This window comes from Phasianus colchicus, chromosome 5 (genome assembly GCF_987193195.1).
Source record: "Phasianus colchicus chromosome 5, bPhaCol1.hap1.1, whole genome shotgun sequence".
Taxonomy (NCBI): Eukaryota; Metazoa; Chordata; class Aves; order Galliformes; family Phasianidae; genus Phasianus; species Phasianus colchicus.
The window spans coordinates 27,288,164-27,308,859 of NC_143440.1; the positions used below are offsets into that span (position 1 = coordinate 27,288,164).

The 20,696-nt window shown below is 39.3% G+C and overlaps 1 protein-coding gene across 11 annotated transcripts in view; it reads left to right on the top strand.

The window, feature by feature from the left end:
• The window catches only part of NUMB (NUMB endocytic adaptor protein), a 92,195-nt gene that overhangs the window by 36,142 nt on the left and 35,357 nt on the right, over positions 1 to 20,696 (top strand). For 9 of the 11 annotated variants that reach the window (XM_090141050.1, XM_090141049.1, XM_090141057.1 and 6 more), the window contains 2 exons: positions 9,257 to 9,370; positions 19,902 to 20,045. In XM_090141050.1, coding sequence (XP_089997176.1) covers positions 19,920 to 20,045 — 126 coding nt within the window. In that variant the 5' untranslated portion in view covers positions 9,257 to 9,370; positions 19,902 to 19,919. Of the gene's footprint in view, positions 1 to 5,776; positions 5,872 to 9,256; positions 9,371 to 19,602; positions 19,628 to 19,901; positions 20,046 to 20,696 lie in introns of those variants that run through there. The other 2 variants (XM_090141051.1, XM_090141054.1) reach the window with 2 other exon arrangements.

The window sequence follows — 20,696 nt, forward strand, 5'->3', positions numbered from 1 at the left end:
CATGCATCTGGCATAATGAGATAAGTTCAAGAAAACTGAATGAAAATGCAAAGGTTGACTTATATTGAACAATCTTATGAGTTACTTTTAGAACTTATATCTGGTAATATAACAAGTCTTTGTAAATTCTGTGGACATTGCAGATTCTTTCCCAGAGATCATTTAGTCCAGGTACTTGCTCCAACTTGTTCCAGTCTTTGCTGTTTAGGAAATATTTGTTGGAGGTTGGGACATGTGGGTATATGACAAAAAACACAATCGACTTTTGTAGTTCAGGATTGTTGTGAGAAATTTTGGGACTGCTCCTGACTTCTGCAGTTTTGATCTCTTTTCTGTCTTTTGATTTCTTTCCTTTTCAGTACTGGTGCTTTTTTTTTTTTTTTTTTTTTTCCAGCTATAATCTTATGAAGATGAATGTACACTGGGACCTAACTGGGTAGTTGTATGCTTCTGTGCTTCTATTAAGTATTATGCTCTGCTGGAGTAGGCTGAAGCATCTTGCTGTTTGGGCTTATAGGCCTTATTAGTATGCTCACATATCCTTTCTTCTGTAGAGTTGTTTTTGTAGGTGTATGCTGAACAATAAGGTAGTTTTATCAATACAACAAAGCTGGATATTGCAGATGAAAGGATTTTTGAGTAACACTTGATTTATAGAAGTAAGCATATTGTTTTGTGAGAGCTTATTTGAAGTGTTTTGCTCTGTATGTTGCTCTGCTTCTTGCCAGTTGTTTTCAGGGATTTTTTTAGGTTATCAGCAAATGCAGCTGGAGCTTACTAAATCTTGCTCATGACTCAAAGACAGTGGGAAATGAGGTGCTGTGGTGTAGAGAAGCAGGTAGCTTCCAGTGGCCTCTTCTGCTGATGTCATGACTGTTGCATTGCAGAAAAGGCGTGGTGGCACCGAAGGCTTTGTGTAGGTTGTAGTGCTCAAGAAGAGGACTGTTGTTGCCTGCTAAAATCCACTGGTTTCCATTCTCCATCACAGGCGAATGGAGTTTATGAGCATGTGTACTGCAAAACAAAAGCATGGATATAATGTAATATATTGCTTATGTTGTACAGACAATATAAATGCTGCTTTTGGCGGTATGTTGTGAATGGCTGCTGCTGTAAGCTGTGCTAGTTTTCTTGGCACGGGATGGCTACTGCTTCTGGTGGACATCCTCATGGATTGCGATTGTAACGGTGTCTTAGAAAATGTTTGCTTGTGAGTCGGGTCTTAGAACTGATGTAAATGCTACCAAAAGCTAGGTAAAGCAAACAGCTGATGACTGCTTTGGTTTGTGTGTATCGTGGTATCTTGGAGATGTGAGATAGGCTGCAGCTAGTCATAGCTGGCAGCACAGTCAGTGTAGCTATTATTTTGACCTGAGGTCACGTCCAGCTTGTTTAGGCTTCCCAGAACTATTTCAGGGAACCTGACCCAGAAAGAGGACTGGGAAGGCCCTTCCTGTTGTGTGCTGCTTCTGTGCACCTAGCATGAGGGGATGTGGGTGGTGTAGGGAATGCAGAGGGAGTGTCTCAGGCTGTCCGGCACAGTGTGTCATGGCTGTGTTCTCGCATTTTGCTCATGCTGTTTTTTGCTATGAGTGTTGAGGATTATATTACCTGATTTTATTTGTGTGTAGTGCAACCAGGCAAGTCTGTGTGGGGAATAATCATTGGAGTTCTTAAAACAGCAGACACTTTTCACATGGTAAGTTAAGTACTACAGAAACCAGTGACTGAATTTCATAGATAAAAGTGAGAATTCATAGGAGGTTTTTCTTCTCAAATCCTGGTGTTCTGGATTCAAATCACGAAGATACTTGTTAGCCCTTCTGACTGAACTACTTCTAACTATGTACTCTGTTCAGCTGTCTTTGACCAGTTGAGCACTGCTGATTCTCTGAACTGAGTTTGTGAATGTCTCCTTCATTCCTGAAAAACTGAATGACCTATTTTGTGGGAGTTCTAAAGTTAGATTCTGTGGAAGATTGATTGTATGTGAATTTCTAGGCACTCTGGAGAAGTTTATTCTTTATTTTAAATGGGCATCCTAGAGTAGCTGAGGGGCTTGGCTTTTCATCTGAAGATATCTCTACTGAAAACTAAATTCAGTGAGATAGTCAAATAATATTTATAATTGTATTCATAGTGGGAATCTTTAACCACTTGCAGTGTAGTCAGAAAATCAGTTTCTAAGAACTGATACACTGAAGCGGTTTGAATCTTTGAAACGTATTAAATGAATTCTTTGTCTTTGAATGTTATATTTAGTAGGGCAATTGAATGTTTGTCCAGTCAAAGACTTTGGACTTGGATTTTGACCATCACAGACTATATTTGCTACACTCCATGATTCTCTTCATATTCCAAATCCATTTCTTTGTGATGTCTGTCAATAATTAACCTCTTTAAACCTGTTTAAGGTGCCACTTTGCAACAGATGTGCTGTCTGTGAAGTAGTTTTGTTTTGTCTGCATTTCTATAGATTTCTCAGGCCTAGGAGATAAGTGAAGTCACTAATACACACGTTGGCTGTTCCCATAATCCATGGTTAATCTATATTCTAGGAATTAAAAAGGATTGTTTCCTTTCTTCCCTGTTCCCAAAATAATTATATGAATGAGAACTGGAGCCAAAAGACCTGATCCTGGATAATAAGGTTGCTCAGATCTTTTTGGATGTTTTGCTTTATTAGACAAATAGTGTGGAATTGCTTTATCTGCTCAACAGTGGTGTTCAAATCAAGTTTTAACTCATGCTGTTTGAAAACTTTTGAAGATTAAGCTCAGTTGTTTTGGAAATTGACTTGTAGATGTTCATTTTAATAAAATGTGTGGACTCGGATTGAGTGCTTTATCAAGTTAGTAATCTATATTGGGATTATTTTTACTGCAGAAGCAGGATGAGAATGTGGTGGGGCAGCTGCTGCATTTACAGCCGCCCTCTGGCACAGAAAGCATGAAATTGCTGTTTGCAACAGATGCAGGTTTGTAGCACAAAGACAGAGCTGAGGGCAGGCTGCTGGTGCTCCGTAGCTTCAGCAGCGTTGTCAAGCACATCCTTGTGCCTTGTCTTACGAGGCAGCCTGCTACCAGTTCATGTGGTTTTCTGGTTTGGTTTTTTTCCTTTCCACAAATACTATTTATGTCTGGCAAAGATGAATTCGGCAACAGGGCAGCGTACATCAATATGTGATACATGGGGAAATATGCCTGCAGTCCAAACCACAGATTTCTGTCACAGCCTTATCTAGCTAATGGGTGGCTCTGTTTTGGGTTCTGAGCATGCAGACCTAAAAGTAGGCTGCTTCTCATTTCTCCTCCTCTTCCTTGGTTTTATATTGCTCTAACTTTATGTACAATTATCAGCTGGGTCTCTTGCGTATGACTCCAACGTCCTGTATCTACAGAACTAGGTGTTTATAGCGAGTTGGCTGAAGTAGATGACTGCAGTGGTGAGAAACTCACTGAGTGCATGCTGTGATTCCTCTTGTGTCTACGTCAGCGAGCAACTGTTGAGTTTTGGCATGTGTTGCATTCCTGGGTGTGGTTGTAGCACAGTGCAGGGTAGTCTTGGTTATCTTGGCTTTGTTACAGCAGCTCATCAAAGCTTAGAGGTCCACATTTTATAAGCACTGGAAAACTATGAAAAGCCTTTCATTCCCGACTGAAATTTTGATGACCTTCATCTTTAGTTCTGTTTTTTTTTTTTTGTAAGATTTGAGAGAGAGAAGTTACATGAGTAGTAAGAAACACCTCACAGTGGTTTGTTTTAAATATCATTGTGGGTAAGGAAAAAATGGTCTCGGACATAGTTGTGGTTGTTTTTCAGCTTCAAGGTTTAGAATCCTAGTCATGCTGTTTTCTCTGGTATGGAGTCAGGATTAAGGAGGCTTCATTTTATAGTATTAGAATGTGTAGTCTACTTTCAGTCATTGTGAATGTTGAACCTTGAGAAACTTCTGAACTGTAGATTTACTGGCCGGCATAGAATTGAGCTGTGAGTTAAGACTGAACGCAGAACTAGATATGAGAGAGAAAATGAGGAGTGAGCACGGGAAAAGGAAATCCACAGTAATTGTCAAAATGACGCATGGACTGCAGCCCCTTCTTGTAACAAGAAGGAATTCCCAGCAGGCAGCATGAGTGTGACTGTGCTGGAAACTTGTCACTTAGTGCTGGCATCACTCAAGACTTGCAAAATCTAAGAAAGTTTGTGTTGTCATACACTGAGTACTTCATAGAACTGTTTCTACATAATCCTTGTATGGACAAAGCTGTAGGTCAGCTTCCTGTGGTCTTATTTCATGAGAGACAGAGACAGACAGAGGAAGATGGAAGAAGAGAATAAGATATTTTCCCATGTGGCTTTTTCCTTTATAGAGCTTTTTTTGTCATAGACAGTGAGGGAACAACAAAATAGAAAACTCACTCAAATATGTAAACTGTTTAACAGCAAAAAAAAATTGAGTGACTAAACTAGACTGCCTTGCAAGTTCTAAACTTACTTGTTTTTCATGTAAGTCTTCTTTCATGATATTTATTTATTTGTGGTAAAAAGTTGAGTGTAAATAACTGAAAAGCGCATTATTGCATGGATGAATGATCTTTCTGTGCAATATTTATAAGTTTGCACACTTTGCCTAACCGCTGGAAAAAAAACAGTTTGACGTAACTCCGAAATGTCCTTGGTGTGAAATCTGAGTAAAGGTAGTTTGTGGCTTCCAGCAATCTTTTTTGAGGCATGCAATTCGAATGCCTGTGGTCACTTGCATAATTTTACTGTCATGAGGCTAAATTGGCCAAAGAAACATACAGAAGCTGTTTAGATCTTCTCCTAATTTTTGCTAGCTCTCTGATGCTCCTTTTTTTCTGAATAGGTTTCCAAACTCTCAATCTTGATGCTGGGAAATTAGTGTGATAAAACACTTATATTTACAAGGGAAGGCTTTATATAAATGCTTTCAGCATCTCTGTCTGTAGCAGAGATGTAGGCTGATACAGATGTTAAAAGAAACCTATTTTATGAGACGAGAAGCTCTGTACTTCACATCTGAGCATTGCTGTCCTCTCCAGCAACAAGCAGTGCTGGAGGGGAGTGCTGCCTTAAGCAATGGTAGCTGTCTGGTGTGATGTGCCTTGCTCTGGAAGGCTGCAGGGAAGGTACTGTTCTGCAGATAACTCAGGAGGTGAAGTACCCAAAGTCAGTGGTTGAATACACAGGTTGGACACAAAATTCAGACACGCAGCTGTGTCTTCAGGTTTGGAGCTGTGCTCCAGCAGTCAGCTTGGATGGTATGCTGCTGCCAAAGCAAGTGTGTGTTCGAGCTGAGAAGAAACAGAACGAACACGGTGCAGAGTAGGATGGCACTGTAATACAGCTAACTGGTGCCTGCTAGACAGTCAACCTTTGCAATGGAAGTTACTCTTTTAGTAGTATGACATATATGCATCTGTCTGCGTTAGGAAGTGCTGTTGGAGAGTGTACCACATGTGATGTAGTCAGCCTTTGTTTTCACTTGGTGCTTTGGCCATGTATGCTTTACAAGTCAGTAGTTGCTATGATTTGGGGCCATACCAGGAGGGCCAACAGCAGTGTGGTTTGGGTGGACCTTTTGCCACGTATGCTTATGTTTTTAGACCATGTGGTACGTAACATCAAGGGAGGTAAGGTGAAATTTGTTTCACTGGGTCTGTGGTCAAGATCAACTTGTGTCAAACTTGCTTTTGAGAATGGATTGTGCTAGCACTTGAAGATCTGATTTTTTTTTTTTTTTTTTTGCCAGAGTGGAAGAAGCTGACTTGTGATTCCATACCTGTGTTGCTGTCTGTGTGCATTCCCTGCTCCAAAGTTCCCTCCTTGAGTCTAGTAAAATGTAATGTACGTAGAGGAATTATAGAACAATTAAGGAATGAATAATTGTGATTCCCTATGAAGGGAGGTGGTGTTGTCTCCCATGTAACAGTAAAACCGTTCTAATTGGTGCTGTCCTTGTTACTGGTACCCTACACACTGCCTAACATGTGAAGGACAATTGCATGTTCTGTAAGGAACAGACTGTTTTATATGGTTTCCAGACTTAGAAAAGGAGAACAGAAGGCACTGTTGAGAATAGTGATCTGTGAATAGAGTAGTTATACTAGGGTCATCTGTCAGAATAATTGAGTTTATTCAATGCATTGTAGAAATCAGTGGACTCTGTGACTGGTGGAGGTAATGCAGTTTTGACTTCTCTGCTGGTTTGAATCTGGCAGCATGCACTTAGTTCCCACTGTGCCTGCCTGCTGCTGGGTGCTGGCTGTCACATCACAGGCATTTTTAGCCTGCTTTCTTGCTCATTCTGGTTTGTCCCGCAGCTCAGCTGCCACCCCAGGAAGCAGCTGTCTGCCGTGGAAGTCAGTCATGGTGTGGCTGGCAGGGTGTTGAGAGCAGGCACTGACACTGCATCCCACCTCACAGCAGAGCAAAGCCTATGCTTTTTCTTTTTCAAGCATTTTAGTACCAGGAATGGAATCTGTTGCTTGCCACTGCACTTATTCATCCTCAGGCAGTATGTGATATGGTGGTGGTGGAATCCAAATGCTCGGGTACTCAGAGGAAACTTTGAGAGTAGTGAATTGACTGCTTGCTCAGTACTCTGCTGGGCCTCAGGGAAGTCTGGTAGCAAGGAGCTGTGCTGTGGGTGTGGGGAGGCAGCTGCTGGGTGCTGGCCAGGTGGTATTTCTGTCTGTGCTGAGCCTGAAGCTTCATTGATCGCTCTAATGAGCGTGAGGCAGAGTGAGAAGGAAGGCAGTTTTCCTGGGTGTTTCCTGTTTGCTTTCCATGCTCCTATGCCAAGCAATTTAGAGCTGGGAGGATGACAGCTATCTCTATGATTCAGGAAGCTGCAGCAGCCACATGACGACCAGCGTGCATTACTTCTGGGCTGTGCCCTGTGTGGCACGCTGTGCCAGCAGGTCCTGTGCAGTGCAGGATAGGAGCTGCGTGTGTTGCAGTAGATCACTTTAACTGCTTTATGAGTAATTAGATGTCTAATTTTCAGTCAGCTTTTATTCAGGTCCTTTAAGTTTGTCAGTAATTGCTGAGGCCTGAAACATCAGACAATTATAATGCTGATAGCTGCCCTTGGTTTACTACATCTCCCAGGTAACAGGCCAGGCCATATATCTTTACTTAATAACATCAAGTAAGAGAGGAAAAGAACAACAAATCTACAGAAGTTCATCTCACTTCACCAAAGGCTTTTTCTTTGTCCCTCTCTCAGCCGGCACTGTATCTTAAAGAAGCATGGGATTTTAAATAAAATTGGTAGGTGCTCAGTTGCAGTTCAGTAGGCGCTATTTCTGTAGATCTCACTTGATCCTAGCTGACAGAATCTGCTTTAGTGATGGCTTGAGATACGTCTAACTTACTTCAACGGGTATTGCTTGTAATTGTCTTTTCATTTGATGATTTTTCTGAAGAAATAGCACCTTATTCTCTTCTGCTGTTGTTTTTAAGTTTGCCATCTATTGGTAGAGCAGTGCCAAAATAAACATGGTGATTTAGAATATTGTAAATGGGAGAGCATCTGATGTGTTGTAATGTCACAGGAGCTTTGTGAACATCCATGGCTTGGGCGTTGTGGCGTTGATGGATGGATCTCAGCTGCTTACATGGATGCACCAGGAAACTGGAAGGGGACAGCAGCATTTTGAGCTGCATGTCTTTACTTTCCATTGAACATGTGATTGACCAGCTGTTAATTGCTGTTGGTTAAATGTCATGTTGCTACTGACTGCTCAGTGTCTCACTGAACTAAGAATGCAGTAACATTTTTGTTAATCTCTGGATCTGGCAGACAGTTTCAGCGCAAGTTGTTTATTATGTGAGTTAATTTAAACTGTTGGCGTCAGGAATCATATTATGGCCTTTTCTTAAAATTGATTTGAATGCAAGAACTACATGCAAGGAAAACAAACGTGCAAAGACTTGCTCTGGCTTTTAGTACATGTTTGTTTGTAGTAATTGTCTGTATTGTAGCACAAAGTCTGTGCTGATTTTGGGAGATAATAAAGCTTGAATGTTAATAAATGGATTTAATAGGGGGAACAGAAAGGTAACAGAAAAAAGCTGAAATTTCCAGTGTCTTGTGATCAGGAAGGTAGTGCAGAAGGGCTGAATACTTCACTCTCTCAGGCTAAACCGAAGACTTGATTTCTATGCTAATTTACCCCAGATTTAATTCTGAGTGGAAGTTGAAATGCTGATGCATGCTGTTGCAGTGCACTTGGTAAGCAAGGCAGATTTATTACTTTGAAGCAGTTGTCTTAGGTAATGAAAGGGGATTTTATTCTCCCCTTTTCTCTGCTAGAGGTTGTCATAGTGGACTAACTGGTTTAAATGTGGTCTGCAGGCTGAAATTAAGCTCTTGTGATGCTGGGAAGGACAAGTATTTTGACTAAATTGTTACTCATGTTGCTCCTATTTCATGATTAATTTTTTCTTTAAAAAAAAAAAACAATGCTGAACAAACCCACTTCACTATTGTGGAAGAATTTTATAATTATTAATTTGATATTGTGCATTTGATGTTGTGCATAAAAATTGGAAATTATCTGTTAGCGTTTGTCTACTTGGATGAAAATGTTTTCATTTTTAAGTATGCTCAAAGTAGGTATGTATGACTTTGAACTGTTTTTTTTCTTTCCACTGAGATTAAAGGGGCTCTAAATAACTGCTTGGATGTGTACCCCTGGATTTAATGATGTCTCAAGCTGTCTTGATGATTTTCAGTGATGATTTAATTACAGATCACAGTATCAAGTGCATATTAGCAATGATGCGATACTGATGTAAGCGACTGTAGTGAAACTGGTAACTTCTGTGAAAGGAAATGTCTGAGTGAGCTATCAGTAGTTCAATCAGTAGCAATGGTGAGATTTTGGTAGTAATTTCAGTTAAATCTCTATCCTAGACATCCATAAGCACGGACATTAGTATCTTCACCAGTAAAAGGCCGTAAACAGCTAGAAATAGGGAGGGAATGCATCTGTTTATAAAAGCCAATCTGAAAACCTTGATGTGGAGGGTTTTTTAATATTTAAAAAACAAAACAAACAAACAAAGAAAACCCCAAAAAAACAAACAAAAAAACCCCCCTTAAATGCAGTCTTTCTATCCCTTAATACCTTCTGGCCAACACCTTACTCTTTGTTTGCCCCATTAGTGTTTTTAGCCCAAATTGAGCCTGACTTGATCGTTCCTGTTTTTTTTTATTCCTCAGCCCGTAGGTTCACATCTTTTCCTGGATCCATGGAGTCAAGGTTATAGCTCCAAGTGAAGAACTTTGCAAGAGGAGTTTTTAGAGAAGTACTATTGGTGGACCTGAGAAAAAAAGGTAAGTCACCCAGTCAACGTATTCTTGCTACAATATGAGGGTTATATTCTGGTAACTTTGACTCTCTGGTACTTGGAGTTGAGGAATTGTTTGTGTCACAAATTATGTAAACCAGATTTTTTTTGAAGATAAATCCTTTGAAATACACCATCTTTCCTTGGTTCTGGTGTTACATCTGATTTTCCAAAATCACTGTGTAAGCAAGCCATTGAAGTTGTGCTTAGATCTTCTTACAGTTCTCACAGTAGGCAGATGTGAGAAACATGAGGCATGAAATGAAGTTTTATGTGCTGTGTAATCATAAGGAATACAAATTGTGTATGGACAAAATGGTACTGAAAAGCTGGTATTGTGTTGAAGAATCCTGATTAGAATGTTGGAATAGGGACTGTGGTGACAGGTTGCTCAGACAGCTTGTGAGTTCTTGGCGAAGGAGCATATGGGTTGCATTAGAATCTAGAGAAGATGCAGAATATTTTTAAACATATTTAACTGGTTGTGATTTCACTGGTTCTGTCATTAATACTAGGAAAAGAATTCAGAAAACACTGCATCCTGTGTGCTTAAAAGAACATGGATTTAGTTCATATCTGATTTAATTAAGCTAGCTTCTGATTTGATTACATTTGTGTAAAGCAAACAGATTTGAGAAATAATGCTATTAGTTCCAGACGATGTTTTGCAAAGAGCTTTTATGAGAAAACAGTTATGAAACAACTCAGACTTGCAGTGGACAGGTGTACAAATGTTGACACGAATTCCTGACATAGTAAATAAGAACTGCATTTCTGGTGAAGAAAAATTTGTTCTTAGGAGCCTTAATAAGGGGTGACCAAAAGTTCTGACTGCCAGACTCAGTGACTGTATCATTTCTCTGGGGTCATTTTTCATTATTAAAAGCCACCATTTTCCACAAAAGCTTGACAAAGACCTTCACAATTTTACTTTGAGTTTTAAATTAATATTAAAAACGCCTTTGGTAACAGTTAATCTTCATGTTGCATTGGCTGCAGACAAAAGCGTGGCTGATCTAGTGTGAACAAGCTGAAGAAAATGTAGAGATGAAAGGATCTTAGTTACATTTGGAGAATGGGAGCAAGAAAAGTGACTTGAATTGCTGTACAAGAACTGCCAAGTAGTGTTGGGTTTGAATGCTTCTGCCTGTTGCAGTGACAGGATAAAATGGAGGCCTCTGTTGTCTTGTGAACATTCTTAGAGCTCAGTTTTTTCCTCATACGTACTTCATGGTAGTTTAAGCAAACTTAAGATTTTTCTAATTGAGACTGACTAGTGCACACATGGTTTGCTGCCGTACTAATTCAGATTCGGTGATACACAATTTTAATACACAAATTCCTGTGCTTGTTTTTGTTTAAATGTTTTTTAGCTGTGGACACTTCTGTGGGCTTGGGAAAGAGAATTTCTTATTGCATACAGTGAGCCTGCCCCTCTTGGTCTTGCTGTGACCAAGTGCCAACAACTCTGGTATGATGCTGTGAAAGATGGAGCACAGGAGTGGCTAGCTGAGTTTGTGGTGAATGGACATGGGCTCGTGAATTGGGCTGGCTTGGAATAAGTGCTGGGTGGCTCAGTGTTCCAGTATTCTTAGAGAGAATACTCAGGGAGTATTCCCAGGGAGGGTTAAAGGTAAGGCATATGTGAAATAAGCCTTCCTGGTGTGTAGACTGGGTACTTTCCTGAATGAGCATTTCGGATGTCACTGCTGATAGCCTTTGGAATTTCTGTTCAAACAATTATTCTTTTAAAATCTGTTACGTTTTTTGTTTGCAAAGTATCTCAGGGCAGTGCAAGTTAGTTGCATCTCATAAGAGTATTCCTCTTTTATTTTGAAATCTGAACTGCTGTAAAGTTCAGTTGTTTGTCCCCAGTTTCTAGAAAGTAAGAAGTGGAAAAAGCATTGTTACCTTAGAAAAGCAGCTTGCTGGTGGGGGGAGTTACAGAAAGGGTAGTGCCAGAAAATGAACGGGAAAGACCTTTGTACCTAACCTCTCCTTGTCCAGAAGCAGTTATGTACTTTTAATTCTTGTTACCCTTTTGAACCTTTTTGTTTGATTTCAGGAAGGATGAAGTAACTACAAGATCTATGCAGTATTAAAGATGAGTGCAGCCTTTTTTTTTTTTGTGGTGGCACCTTTCTGGTTTTATTCTATTCCTGTTATAATAACCTGTAATACCATCCACTTATTTGACAGTGACATGATTTATTTTTAGAGACTAAACATGTGCCTCGCGATCTTCTGTAAACAAAAGTTATTGCTGAATTCGTATTTACTGTTATTTACAGTTAAGTGGTGTTCTCTTTTTTTTCCATATGGTTTACACCGCCTATCCTTATCATGGTTGTTCCTTTTTATGAGATCCTCTTGTCATCTCTACAATCAGTTTAAATTAATATACTCCTGAACATTTTGCATCAGCTGAAAAGTCACATAACTATTTGCTTTTGAGAGCATGCATAAATAAAACAAAAATCACTGTTCACAGCTGAGATCCCTGTTTGGCTTCCTGTTCTGCATTCCAGCATGCTGCTATCCTTGTAGATTTACCTGGTTTGATTTACCTAGCTTTCTATACATGCCATTCTTGCTGACTTGTCAACAGCGTGATTCATTCCCTCTATAGATGTCTCATAAAGTCAGTAAAAATGTTTAGCTTACTGTTCTAAATACATTCAGAATGTGGGCTGTGCAGACTGATGGACTGGACTTCAGGCAGTGCAGAGCACTATTGCTGGATCAGTTCTCCAAAATGCTGTGGCTTTCGCATTCATGCTGAGTACATCCATTCTGTAGAACGTAAAGCCTCAATATAGGTATACCTATTTTTACCTTGATTAAATAGCTGCTACTGGTAATCTGATTTAGTGTTTTTTTCCCCAATTTCTGCTGTCACTTTACATCCAGAACCAAAGGAATGTGCCTTCCTGTGTTGCTGACCTAACAGTAAGTAGGCAAGGATCAGACCAGTAGTCCAGAAGTATAACCTGTTGTTATTTGACCTTTCCTACTTATAAGTAGGGGATGTTTGCCATACTGGTTACAGCTCTGTCTGTTCAAATGTTGTTCGCATGGTTGTGAAATACTCACTGGTACTACTGAAGTAACTCCAGTGTAAAAACTTTGGATTTATGCAACCTATTTACTGACAAAGTAGGCTTATTTTAATTTAATCTTTTCTTTCAGCAGTGAAAATGCATTTATATTTGTTGGTGCTGACAATTGCAGACTTTGGATCCTGGACTTGCACGATTAAAAGAATTTTGTCCCATTGTTTCAGACCTTTAAGTTCTTTTTCTTAAAAACAAACAAACAAACAAAAAAAAACAAACCCAAGACCAAACAACAACAAAGAAAAATCTAGTATATCTTCTGAGTTTGACATGTACTTGGAAAGATGTTTTTTAAACCTGCAATGTTCTTTGTTCAAAACTGTTTTGAAATCCAAGAATTAGCTACCCTAAATGTAAATGATTCACTTGGAAAAGGAATGGCTTGGTTAGTTAGCATTCGTCACATGCATCCAGATGAGCTGCAGAGCAGAATTGCCTGAACTGCTTTCCACAATGCACAGCTGGTGTTTTAGAAAACTTGTGCTTATTTTCACTTGTTTTAGGTGGTATAATTCCATTAGCTTCGTGTAGCATGTTGAGGAGATGTGCTTTTTGCTGTTGCTTGGCAGTCGTTTGCAATGTGATCAGCTGTAACAAAAGGATTGCTGCCTTGTACCTCTGCACCAAAACCTAGAAGCAAATTGTATGGAGCTGTAGTCAGAGCTTGCATTGGCTGCCGAGTCTGAATTGGGGCATTTGCTTTGGAATAGTCACTACTGGAGAAAATGAGGATTGTTTTTTTTTTTTTTTGTTAGATTTTGCACAAGGAGGGGCAGGTGATTTGTTTGGCTGATAGAAGGAGCACAACGTCTTAGGAATACCTTCGGTCTTACAATGATCAAACTTGAATTTCTCTGTCAGTTCAACTTTTAAGAGTCGGGAAAAGGGGGGCTGCTGTGCTGGTACTTCTATTGCATACTGTTGTGGAGCACTGAACTTGGCGTTTTGTTGCTGCAGCATGCAGATAGCTGTTTGAACAGACTGGTGTATGATCTTAAAATATTAATTCTGAGCTCTAGGTCAGGACGTGCAGTAGCTGGATGCTTCAGCCACCAACTGTTAATAGTGCGTTGGAGTACAATTCATGATTTCATTTCCTGGTATTTCATAAGTTGTGTGCAATTTTTAACTCTGCTTTTTGCCAGTAAGACCATGTAGTTTTAACATTTTCTTTTATTCACCCTCAGCTGTAATGCAGAAAAAAAAAAATGGAGTGCTTGGAAGCAGCTGTAGAGTGTTCACATGATGAGTTACCTAAGCTCAGGTGTGAGAGCACAGTCTGGTAGATACTGGCATCTTTATGGACTACAGCTGTTTCTGAAGTGATCAGATTGACTGTTTTAAATGTGCCAACTTCTGCACACTGAGGACAAATGTCAGCTTTCAGCAGATAGCCGGTACCTCAACTTACATGATGTCAGATAAATCAGATAAATGGATGTTATGATTATAGATCCCTTTGGACTTGTCTAAGTAGCTGAAGGCTGCAGTTTCTGTTGTATTTTCAAATATTGTCTAAACATCGCTTCCACAGCTGGAAGGTGTGTCACCAGAAACAGTCTGAAGCTTCCCAGACTGTGAGATGTGCAATAATCTGCAGCTAATATGCTTATTTTTGTGTTTTTCTTAAATTACCAAACACTTCTATTTTTCTGCAACAAGGAAAATATCCCAAACTCAAGCTCTAATTAATAGCAATAATGAGACATCTATTATGGGCTCATACTTAATCTTTGTGCATTTTTGTGTCTTAGAATACTTACTTGTATTACATTATTTGATCTTAATTGGGTAATGAAAGGGTAAATGGGTTGGAAAGCCATGTGGTGAATAATGTTGTTTAGTCATACTGAATTGCGTAAGCTGGACTGTTAAGGTTTTACTGAGAATGCTCATATGGTTACATGCCTTCATTTGCTTCAGTGCGACAGTGCTGGATTTAATTAGATTTTATGGGATCTAAACTTACAAAAAGGCTCAACATTCTGTATTCAAAACTTGACACATGGAATGACCTTTTCTTCCTTAAAAGATAAAGGTACTCCGTGTTCTCATGCTGGTGAATAATTGCAGTGAAGTTGCTGCAGTAAGTTTTGGCTAACCTTTATGGTAGGGTTTGAAGAGATAGGGCATTACACGTTCTTATGTGGTGCAAGTGGGAGAGGAGGGAAAACGTTTGTTCAGCATCAGTGCTTACTAAGGATTTTTCAGAGGAATAAAAGTTCATTCTTGCAGCTTTATAACAGTCAGGAACACACTATTTACCTTGGCTGCAGTATGTTTACTTGTCTACCTCGCCTCTTATAACTGAAACATTCTTGTGCAATCATCTTGACTGTGCATTAGAAAGCAGAATAGCTCTTTTTATATTACTGTATTTGCACTCCTACAGACAGATACGCCTGCCAAAACTAAGTCTTGTCACAAGACTTGAAATAAGTACATTTCCTCATTGATGTCATCACGTCCTGGTTCTAACCAAGGTTTCCAATAAGGTTAAAGTATCAACAACTTACTGAACTTTGCAGGAAGAAGCAGTGCAGGATGTTATTTTGAAATGCGAAAGTTAGGGCTATTTGTACTTCTTGTGTGGGTGGACTCCTATGAATTTCATATAATAAAATTCATGATTACGTAATGCTAAAAGGTAGCTGTTAGATATGAGTTTTAGGACAGGTGTGACTAGGATGCACTTTCATGAAAGCACAAAACCACAGTTTTCTAAGTATCCAAATTTTTACAGCCATGTTGAGGAGTGTTTCTGATGTGTTGCTCTAATAAATAAATTGAGCGAGCATATTTTCTTTTATGATATCAAGGTAATGTACATGTTCTCTTAGGTCTAAAATATCAAGTAAATCTGGAACATTCTTATTCACAAACTTTGATATGAAGACAAAAAATGTATTAAAGACAGTGAACCTGTTGATCTGGATTTGGAGCTCTGTTTGTTTTGGTCCTGTGTATTAGCAATGGTGGATGTGTTTCACTGGGAAAAAGCCCATAGGGGCTGATAGTTGTGCAGCTCCTCCTTGCTCAGCTGCATGGCATTTTTCTTAATAGTCTGATTATAACATATTTATTGAGTTCATTTTATAAGGAAGCTCGATGAGTTATTTTTAACATTAGGATGATAGCTAAATGCATTGCTCTTAAGCCCAGTTTTCTCTGTTATTTGGAATGTATACATCCAGGAATTCTATAAATGTGCAGATGCAGTCTGCTTGTCATGCTTTGTGCTTGCAGGAAGACTGCAGGGCTGATATCTCCCAAACCTTGACTACTCTGTTTGTTGCAAACTGTCAGGAATGCTTTGCCCTTATTTGACCTGTGACTTTTTTTTATTTGATAAAGTAAAGAGAGAACAGTACTTGATTCTCAGAGCACACAGCAAGTGGTCCCAAACCGCCTGGTTTCAAACACACCTGGCTCAACTGAGGAATTGCTTAAACTCAGTTTTTTATCCCATTCCACCACAAACAAAAGTCACAATCTAACAAGTGCAGATTAAAAAAATCTTAAGGCTGGAGCTAAGAAGAACATTAAATGGATTTCTATTGGTTTTGTTTTCCTCAGTGTTGAAACTGAGTGGTTGCTTCAAGTGTGAAAATCTTACTAGGTAGTGTCACTACCCTAAAATCTAACCATTTAATCTTGTGAATGCAGCTCAGGTACCAGTACTGAATTGTTGTTTTGCCTGCGGATGCTGTACTTTGAATTAGCTTGTAGCAGTAACTGCTCTCAGGGAAACATTTATGCAGAATGTAAATGAAGTGCTTATCGGAAGGCATGGCTCCATGAGTTAACTTGTACACCACCAGCCAAGCTCCAATTTGCATCATCAGCAACTTGCATGTGATCCAGCTTCAGTTAATGTGCAAGTGTACTCGTCTTGCACTGAAGAGTAAATTATTGGCTTGCAGTTCTTGAAGGATAAAAGTAAATGCATTGGTAAAGCGGAGTAGCTAATAAGGCATGAATAAACATGTCTGTCGTGCAGTAATTTGTTCTGTAGCCATTACCTGGTGGTACGCAAGGCCATGAAGCCAAGAAAGCTTCATCATGCACTTTTCTCACTGTTTCTGTCTCTGTGCTGCCTTAGTTGTCAGTGAACTGAGATGGGCTGGAATTAGACCTTTGCAGGTGCTGGTGGAAAGTACAGCAGTGCCAAAGCTCTCCTCAAAATGTTATTACTACAGAAAATAGCTTTTTAGCTGCGTTTTCAGAATGTTAAGTATATAGCAATTTGAATTAGAAGTAATTGTCAACAAATGTAAAACTAAGGGTGTGAATGTATATATTTTTCCATGCCTGTATAGATACTTGTATGGTGCTTTGGGAATTGGTCTAATGTTTAGCCCCACATTGTAATCTCTTATATAGCATAAGTGGTGGAAGTTGTTTTATAAGGGTTGTGCCCATTCAAATGCTGGGCAGCCTACAGCGAGTCCTCTGGTAAAGGCAGCCTTCAAACCAAAGTGGGTCTGTGTCTTCGTCTCTCCAGAACTTCACTGTCTTCAGCCATGATTTGTTAGACTCCTGTAAGGCACTACTTCTTATTTTAAATAGATTTTGAGTTTCTCATCTTGTTTTTTGGCCAGATTTGTCTTCGGTTTCTATTTATCCATTGTCCTTTCTCTTGATCCAACTGGATGTTGGGTTGTACACAGGGAAAGGAAATAAGTTGTTTTTTAACATAGTGTTTTTGTTTATTGTATCTTGTGGATTTTTAAAGTATTTTTAATAATAGGACAAAAATGAATTTCTGAACCTGCAAATTCTGTCACTGATTTTTTCCAGCCTTTGTAATCCAGAGACAGAATACTATACTACTTAGTGTCAGTAGTGCTGTCACTTCAGCAGAAAATACCCCGCTAGCTTACTGCAGCTTCGTTGGCATCTGTCGTTGCCCCCACAGACATGCTGTATTTCTCTGAAAATATGGAGTGCACTGCAGAGAACTGAAGTAAACAATGCTCATTTGGGTGTTTTCTGCAAATCCTGGGCAATGACTTTGAGCTCCAGAAATATTTAGTGAGGATTTCAGCATCCAAATGCAACAATTCATGTGCTTCTCTCCTGGATCCTTAAATGTGCATCCTGTGTGAATTGTGTGACTTAATGCTTTTGCATCAAGTGACAAATTCAGCTGTACTGGGATGACGTCCATGCTGCCAGCAAAAGAATTGGTTTTGGGGCAAAGTATTTCACAACCCACTCTCAACATTCTGAGGTCTCAGGAAATAGGAGTGTGGTGGCTGGAGAAAGCTCACTGGTCACCTGACCAGAAGTTAATCTTGCCGTTTGTCAGCACTTCTATTAAATAGGAAAGCTATTTTTGAAGTGCTTGTTGCCAGCGTGGCTGCAAAATTAGAACAAGCAGGAAAATGGGTTTGGTTTTTTAGTAAAAAGGAAGTACTTTGGGCAGAATGCCACTTCAGCTTATCATAGGAAGTATATATAGTTCAGGAGCTCTTATTCTCAGGCTTCACTGTGGAGTGAGGTTCCTGGTAGGAATAAGTGGATGATAGTGTCCCAGTCTCATGGGCTACGTGGGAGAAGCAGCTCTAAACACGTTGTTGCTGCAAAAGTTGAAGTTTGCTTTGCCTTTTTACTGATGTAGAAATATGTGGTGAATTTTCCATGTGCTGGACGATGTCCCACAACGCAGCAGGACCAGGCAGCATTGGTCACTGAACTCTTGAACATAAGCAGCACACTTAATCACAACTTCAGATATAAATTTTGCCACAGTTAAATGTCCTGATTTTAACGATACGGTGCTGTTCTTTACCCGTGCCCCTATCTTTTTGTTACTTGAAATAGTTAAGTGCTTAATGAGATGTGTAAACAACTGACTGCCTTTAATTGAGCTGATCAGCAGGCATTGGTTTTCTATAATGGTTTTCATTTCTGGCTTGTGTTCAGTTTTGAAGTTGTTTCATCTTGAGTTTAAGCTTCTTAAATGTCAGATACTGTGAATGTGAATGCAGATTTTTCTCACCTGTATCAAGCAGTTTTAACTGGAAAGTGTTGCAGTTCTTTTTAGGGTTTAAAATTAGTGTTCAAAGTGATTTTAAAGCTGCCTTCATTTCAAGTCTACCCATTGTCACCCATAAACTTCTGTATTCTGCAGCTTAGTTAATGTAATGGGAAATGAGCATATATAATCAAATTAGCTTTTGCTGCCTTGCATTCTGCAGCATCTTTGTTGTACCAAAATGAGATATGGTATTTGTAAGAAAGTTTTTTTTCTCCAGCAAAGAAGAGTAATATCACAAAAAGCCTCTTGGCACATTTTCTTTATTTTTGACATTGTATGTCATATCATTTTATTTCTGTAGCTGAGTATTGAATCTTTTTATTAGTTATTATTTATTAGCTGTTACTTGGATAGCTTTCCTGCTAATTGTAGTTTCAATGTGGTAAGTGAGCATGTCTATAAAGTTTAGTGTATACAAAAACTGACACAGAAGTGTATAGTGTATAGAAAAAACATCTTTAGAGCGTCTTTGGGAGTGTAACTATAGAACTACCTTCCTCCTTTGGAAGGGGTAATTGTTTTGAGATTTTCAATGCTTTCCTCAAATGTATCTTCTATTTTAATGAGAACTTCCACTTAAGTTGGGCCTGGAACATGCCCCTCAAGACCTGGGCTCCAATCTACCACTCCCTACTTGTCACTGTTATGCTTCTGGGTCATTGTTTCTTGAGTTGGTGGCTTCCCTAGCACATACACACAGACACATGGTGCTTGTAGACAGAGGTATTGATGCTCCCAGCTCTGTACCTTGATTGTTGAGCAGTCCACTCCTGGTAGAAACTGGCACTTTGTCTTGTGTAGTCTAAGGGCAGTGAATTCCAGTTCTCGTCGGAACAGAAGTGCTAGCTTGGTTACTGCATAAAAGCTGGCATCATCTCCCTCAGTGAGCCTATCATTCATACTTAAAGAACAGTACAAGCAGTTAATTGTATTGGATGTTTTAAGGGTACAAATACTTGTCTTGTATGAGTGCCTTAGAAACTTATGCTGCTCGTTTCTTGTGTGGTTGCTCTAGGTGTATAAATTCAAGGAGGCAGGATTTTGAGTCCATCGCTCTTCAGAACTTCTCTGTCAGCTATTTTAGGTAATTTTATGCTCAGAGTAACAGTTATTTCCGGGTCTGATGCTTCAGTTGCTGTGGAAAGATGTTAAGTAATGTGGATTTGTCTTCTGCTTTGAACTGAATATTTATCCCCCTTTCTCTGAACCTTTGTCCAAAGCATTTCCCTTACACAGGGACCTCTGTTCGTATTGTAGAAGCTCAGGAGTTTCACACAGATGTTTGTAGTGATGCTAGTTAACTGGAAGCAGCTAAATGTGTTTGGTGCCCATTTGCAATAATTCTCTTCTTCTTCTAGGACATCAACATCTGAGAAATGAATAAATTACGGCAAAGCTTTAGGAGAAAGAAAGATGTTTATGTGCCGGAGGCCAGTAGGCCTCATCAGTGGCAGACCGATGAAGAAGGTGTTCGTACTGGCAAGTGCAGCTTCCCTGTTAAGGTAGGAATTTCTGCCTTTCTTTTGGGTATCCGTGAGGTACTTTTGCCATGAATTATTATTTGGCGTTTTTTGGCAAGCGGGAACCAGAAGTATGCTTCATTACACATTGACCTATTTTATGGTCAGCCTTCATTGCAAAGGATGTGGCTTTTTTTTTTTTTTAAAGCCAGATGAATCATCTTAACAAATGCCTTGGAAAGTCATTGTCTGATGTATCCTACATGATTTTTTAGTTGAAATAAATCACGTAGCTAGGCAGAGTAATAGAATTCATTTCTCTGGAAGAGCAGAAATGATACACCTCATGGATTGCATGGAAGAAGTACTAGATTCCATCAGTTAAAATGAAGTTATAGTTACGGTTTTATTCATAAGATAAGTGGTGGCTTATACTTGAAAAGTATAACCTCTCCCTTTGGATAATTGGAAATGTTGTAAAGAAATGCCCTGGTTTTCTTCCAGTGCTTGAGGTATAAGCAATTATGAATTTTGAATGCCTTCTGTTATTTTTTTGTGTGTGTTACGGATTATTCATGTGTGTGAAATTGAAATTGCCTTTATCAATTCCTTGAACAATTCCAAATTCGCAGTACTATAAGTAGGTTTTTTCATTTATTCTCCCACCTTTTCCAAGAAATAACACATTTTTAA